The 6,160-nt window shown below is 63.7% G+C and overlaps 1 protein-coding gene across 1 annotated transcript; it reads left to right on the plus strand.

Annotated features, from left to right (window-relative positions):
- Positions 1–244: 244 nt before the first annotated feature.
- On the plus strand, positions 245–5,824 carry LOC133215015 (acid-sensing ion channel 4-like). The gene is made up of 10 exons (XM_061358618.1): positions 245–977; positions 1,215–1,359; positions 1,501–1,628; positions 1,717–1,876; positions 2,216–2,272; positions 2,370–2,523; positions 2,898–2,989; positions 3,292–3,371; positions 3,713–3,817; positions 4,105–5,824. The coding sequence occupies exons 1-10, from the start codon at positions 381–383 to the stop codon at positions 4,222–4,224; spliced, it is 1,638 nt and encodes a 545-aa protein (XP_061214602.1). The 5' UTR covers positions 245–380; the 3' UTR covers positions 4,225–5,824.
- The last annotated feature ends 336 nt before the right edge of the window (positions 5,825–6,160 follow it).

Genomic DNA, 6,160 nt, shown 5'->3' on the forward strand with positions numbered 1-6,160 from the left:
ACAGGTCTCACATAGTGTCACTGGAACAGGGAATCACCACCCAGACACAAGTGCCCCCCATGCTGGGGCACGGCAGGCTGCCAGTTCCCTCTGCCCAGGGTAACACAGCACCCCCCAGCCCCCTTTCCTGTCCCAGCCCAGCTCAGAGAGGAATTTTCCATTCCCGAATGGAGGTTGGGTGAAGGCGTGTTTGTAGCAGCCCCCTCCTCTCCCCCCCATCGCCCGTCACTGGAGCAGCTCCGGAAGGCGCCTGCCACGTTTGTCTCTAGGTAGGTGCAGAGCAAAAGCCTCCCTGGAGGGAGAGCTCCCTGGGGGCGCCCTGGGCAGCCTCGGGAGCAGCCTGCACCCCACTTCCGAGAGGAGCTACCCTGCCTGCAGCCATGCCACTGCCCCTTGCCTGTTGCCAGGATGGGGAAGCCCTGACAGCGGCTCGGGATGGAGGCGTCGCCCAGTTCACCGTCGGCATCCTGCGAGCCACCAGGATCCCCGGACTGCACTACATGTGCACCCGGCCACAGTCCCGCCTGCGCCGCCTGCTCTGGAGCCTGGCCTTCCTGGCCTCCGCCGGGCTGCTGGCCACCGGCGCCACCGACTGCCTGCACCACCTCCTGTCGCACCCCGTGCACACCCGGGCACGCCTCACCCGAGCCCCCCAGCTCCGCTTCCCGGCTGTCACCCTCTGCAACCCCAACCGGGCTCGCTTCCTGCACCTCACCAAGCCCGATCTCTACTCGGTGGGGCAGTGGCTGGGGCTGGCCTGGGAGAACCACTCGCTGGTGCCCGAGATGCTGGCCGTGCTGGGGGAGGACCGGCGCACGTGGCTGACCCGTCTTGCCAACTACTCGCGCTTCTTGCCACCCCGCCGCTCCGAGCACACCATGCAGAGCTTCTTCCACCGCCTGGGCCACCAGATCGAGGACATGCTGGTAGACTGCCGCTTTCAGGGAGAGCACTGCGGCCCCCAGCACTTTGCCCCTGTGAGTTCCCACCTGGCAGGGGCAGGACAGCCAGGCTGCCCCATGGGCGCTGGGAGAGACACGTCACATCCCCCAGCAAAGGCAAAGGGGTGGCAGCATGGGAGGGGGAGGCTTAGATGAGCCTTTCCAAACTTCCTTTCTAGCACTGCCAAAGGATTGCAAAGGGGTTCCTGGACCTCATTCTGCTTGCAGAACACCCTGCCTGCTTCCTCACCATCCCCCTTTCTCCATCCCCAGGTCTACACACGGTATGGTAAGTGCTACACGTTCAACGGGGACCGGAGGAACCCACGGGTGACCCGCCAAGGTGGCATGGGCAACGGGCTGGAGATCATGCTGGACATCCAGCAGGAAGAGTACCTGCCCATCTGGAGAGAGACAAGTGAGTGGGGCAGCAGCATAGGCAGGGCTGGGAGGGAGGGCTGCTGGGCAAGCAGGGCATGCTGGTGGGGGTAATGAGACAAGCAGGCACCAGAGCTGTGCTGGGTGGGTGCATGCATGCAGCCCCTCTGTCCTCCTGCAGACGAGACGTCATTTGAAGCTGGCATCCGGGTCCAGATTCACAGCCAGGATGAGCCACCCTACATCCATCAACTGGGCTTTGGTGTCTCGCCTGGCTTCCAGACCTTCGTGTCCTGCCAGGAGCAGCGGGTAAGGAAGGATACCCACAGCCCGGGGAGGTGTCTGCGGGCACCCAGCCCAGTGCAGCCCTGCAGCGATGCCCCTCTAACCCTGGCAGCTCACCTACCTGCCGCAGCCATGGGGGAACTGCCGGGCCAGCGTGCAGGGGGAGCAGACGCTGCCTGGCTACGACACATACAGCATTGCTGCCTGCCGCCTGCAGTGTGAGAAGGAGGCCGTGGTGCGGAGCTGCCACTGCCGCATGGTCCACATGCCAGGTGAGGGGTGTGCATGAGGGCATGGGGACATCTGCCCGGGGCTCGCTGGCCCGCTACAGCCTACACCGAATGATCACCGCTGCCCCATCCCTCTCTCCACATGCTGGGTCAGCCCCTGTCCTACCCTCCTTACACCCCAGGTTAGCCTCTTTCCTGTCTGCCTTTGTACCCAGGGGCCACTCCTGCCCCAGCCAATCTGCACCCATGGGCCACCCATCCCATCCCATCCCCTCTGCATTCAAGGGCCACCTTTTCCCCACGCCTTCAGGGGAGTGCATCAAGGGTGGGGGGCAGAAGTGTGTCAGACTGCCACCCCCCTAACCAGCCGCTTCTCTGCAGGCAATGAGTCCATCTGCTCCCCCAACGTGTACATCGAGTGTGCTGACCACACGCTGGGTAGGTGAGGCGGCAAGTGGGCAGCTGGGGGCCAGCTGGGGGCCCCCATAGAGGTGGCTGGGGGGATGCGACCATGCCAATGGGTGCATGCCCCCAGACGCGGCGGTGGAGGACAGCCAGGAGCGCTGCAGCTGCCCCACACCATGCAACCTGACCCGCTATGGCAAGGAGATCTCCATGGTGCGCATCCCCAACAAGGGCTCAGCACGCTACCTCGCCCGCAAGTACAACAAGAATGAGACCTACATCCGGTGAGTTGCTGGTGCTGGGATGTGCTGTGGGGTGGGCAGGGAGCTGGGGACCTGGGGAACCCCCACCCCACTCCTGCCAGCATGCATGGAGTGAGTCCTGCCACACATGGTTCTTGCAGCATCCTCTGCCCAGGGATGGCTGCCACTAGAGTATCTCCCTGACACGTCCCTAACCTCCCAGCCCTCCTGATAGCACCTCCCCACCCCATGGTTCCTCCTGGCCTGGGACATACCCCTTCTATGTCCTCACCACACCATCCTGAATAACTGGAAGCACTTAAAAGCTGGAGGACTGGGGGACAGGGGAGGTTGGGAGGCAGGTGTGGTGGGAGAGCGACCAGCCCTCCTTGCTGACCATTATGTTGTCCCCACAGGGAGAACTTTCTGGTGCTGGACATCTTCTTTGAGGCACTCAACTATGAGGCCATTGAGCAGAAGAAAGCCTACGACCTTGCTGGGCTTCTCGGTGACTCCCCCAATCTACTCACGGGACCCTGGGGTGGGGAGCTCTGGGTCCCAACCCCAGAGGACGTGGGGCTAGTCAGGGAGGGACCACAGAGGGCAGGAGCTGGCCGCAGACTGCCTGAAGGATGACATGCTGCTGGCTGTCCCCTGTCCTGCATGTATCTTGCTCCCTCTGTTCTGCCATCCCTGCCCCTCTGATCACACTGTTCCTCTCCTTCTGGCAGTCCTGGCACTGCCCACAGCCCCACTGGCCCACCCCAGGCTCCCAGTGTGTCTTGGTGACCATCTCCTTCTCCTCCCCAGGGGACATTGGGGGACAGATGGGCCTGTTCATCGGTGCCAGCATCCTCACTATCCTGGAGATCCTGGACTATGTCTATGAGGTGTGCCAAACCTTCTGGGCTGTGTCTCAGCAGTGCGAGTGGGTGAGGTACAGCACAGCTGCTGGGCTCCCTGTGGAGGGAGTGCAGTGTATGGCGCACCCCAGGCGGCTACGGCAGCCTGCAAATCGGGGAATGTCCAACAGGAGGGACTGGGAAATCCTCCAGTACCCCACTGTGACCTGAGGACGGGGAGAGCAGAGGGCAGAGGTGCTGTCCCCACTGTCAGCCTCAAGTCCCTCACACAAGGAGGGGAGCGTGTGACAGCCAGTGCAGGCTGGGGTGCCCACACGTGGGGTGCTACCTGTGTGTGGGTCCAGGGCTGACCCTTTGTCTGCATCCAGGTGATCCGGGACAGGGTGAGCCGGGTCCTGCGACGCTCCAAGCCACCCCTGAAGAAGCCCTCAGGCAGCATTGCCACACTGGGACTGGAGGAGCTCAAGGACCAGGTATCCCCATGGGGCTGGGCTGCCCTGGGTGCTGCAAGAACGGGGCCTGGGCAGTGTCTGTCCTCAGCCTAGGTGGAAGGGATGTTGTCCCAGGAGCAAGGGCCAGTACTGCTTCATGTTTGGTGTCCTCAGGCTGCAGAGCCAGGGCAGCCCCTGAGTGCCAGGGAGCTGGGTGCCCCCCAGGGTCTTTTGGGAGTCTCCTGGGGACAGGCTTTGCTGGGTGTGGGTGTCTGGGGGAGCAGGGTGCATGGGATCTTTGCACACCCCACTGACTGCCATCCCTGCAGAGCCCCTGTGAGACGCTGGGCCGACACGTGGAGGGTGCCTACAACACGGGCATCCTGCCCAACCACCACCACCGCCACCACTACCCTCACCAGGGCGTCTTCGAGGACTTCGCCTGCTAGGCCAGCTCGGAACCGGGGGGCAGACCCCCGGACCCTCCTCCCCACTGCCTGCATGGAGAGGGACTGCGGCAGCGGGTGCAGCGAGCGCAGGCCCCTGCCTCCCCCACCCCACTGCCAGGGCTGGCCCGTGCTGTTTGCCCCCGGCGGTGCTGCCAGAGCTGCCGAGGCACTGGCACTGGAGTGACCCCCCCAGCCCTTTTGCCTGTCCCCTCCACTTGCCCCCAGCACACGGGCCCAGCCCCGTCTCAAGCACATGGCATGGAGGGGAATGGGCACACTGGGACAGACTGGGGGAGCAGTGGGGTGCAGGGCAGAGGCAGTGCAGAGCATTCTGGAGGTAAGCTATGGTTCCTGCAGGACCCTCCAAGCCCTTCCCATCTGGCCTATCCAGGGTGGGAGCCTCTGCCCTGCATGGTCACCCCCAGGAGAGAGACGTACCTGGAGCAGCTTTCCCCCTGCCCAGGGACCACACAATCCCCCCCTCTCTTCCTGCAGCAGGGCAGAGCGGCATTGCAGGGCATGTCTCTGAGCAGCACAGTCTCCCTGGCCAGCCCAGGGACACCCCCCCTGCAGCCACACCTGCATGGCACCACCACTGTGACACCCTCAAACATCTGCCCGCCCTCCCCAACTGCCTGCAGCCTGCCACAGCTGCAGCCCCCTGCTGCCGTTCCCATCCAGACCCCTGCACTGTGACTGCCCCCCCAGTGTTGGCCCCCAGTAACCCCCAGTCATTGCAGCACTGCAGACCCACTGCCCACCCCTCTCCTGCCCCAGCCCACCGTACCCCCAGCCCACCTGTCCTCTCCTCACCCAGGTATTGGCCAAAGCGGCTCATCCCTTGGTGCAGCCACCAGGCCCACCCAGATAATGCGGGGGGGTCCTGCCCTTGCTCCCCTGCCTGTCCCCCCTCTCTTGCACTGTGCACGTACCCCCTGCCACCTTCCCACCCCCCAGGTGCTGAGCACCCACTGTGCCTCCCCAAGACTGTACACGGTTAGGAGGGTGCCCCATGCCCAGCACTGCCCAGACAGCCACAGCCCAACCCACTGGCCGGGGCCTCGGCCAGGACCAGCACCGGCAGCTCCTGCCTGCCCAGAGATGGCAGGACCCATGGCAGGACCCACAACGCTCCCTCTGTCCTATTGGACATTGCCTCTTCCTCCTCCACTGTAGCAGACACCAGCGCAGGACAAACTGCCCCAAAATATCTCAGGAGGGGGGGCAGGCTGGCAAAGCCCCCCTCAATACACATACACAGCATAGAGGGGGACCCCAGGGCAGGAATTTGGGACCTCTGGGGGAAGCTGGGTTTGAGCCAGGCTTCCCCTGGTCCTGCCAGTTTGGTAGCCATCCGCCGTGCCCGCAGATGCAACACGGCCGTGCCATGCCATGGCCAAAGCCATACACGCAGAAGAAGCTGTTGTCCTTGCAGCCTCTAAGACCCCACATGTGGAAGATGCAGGACAAGGACCTAGTGATGTTCCCAGCAGCCCTGGCTCTGGGTACGCGCAGCCCAACATTCCCCCCCAATATGAATCCATGTGGAAATATGTTCCCCATCAGTGCAAACATCTGGTTGTGCTGTGTCCCATGTCTCCCTGCAGGCATGGGGAGAAAGACAGCAAGCCCTCTGACAGGGCAGGCAGTGGTGCTCTCTGGAAACCCTCTCCAGAGCACCCTGTGCCAGCTCCCCACATGGTGCCCCCACATCTGCACACAGGAGTGTCCCCAGAGGGGTACCACACATTAACCCAGGGATGTGCCACGACCGTGCCAGGCAACCCTACACCAAGGTGTCTTGCAGTGGGCAGAGGGATGCAGGATGTGGCTGCCTTCCTGTCAGCGGGAGCAGTAAGCCCTGAGCGGGGAGCACGGGCACGGGCACCACAGCAGGAGGGCCGGCGCGAATGTCCTCGTGCTGGTGAATGTGAGA

The sequence above is a fragment of the Neopsephotus bourkii genome, unplaced genomic scaffold (genome assembly GCF_033783945.1).
Source record: "Neopsephotus bourkii isolate Nb327-2 ecotype Australia unplaced genomic scaffold, CSIRO-AGI_Nbou_v1 NB_951, whole genome shotgun sequence".
NCBI classification, from domain to species: domain Eukaryota; kingdom Metazoa; phylum Chordata; class Aves; order Psittaciformes; family Psittacidae; genus Neopsephotus; species Neopsephotus bourkii.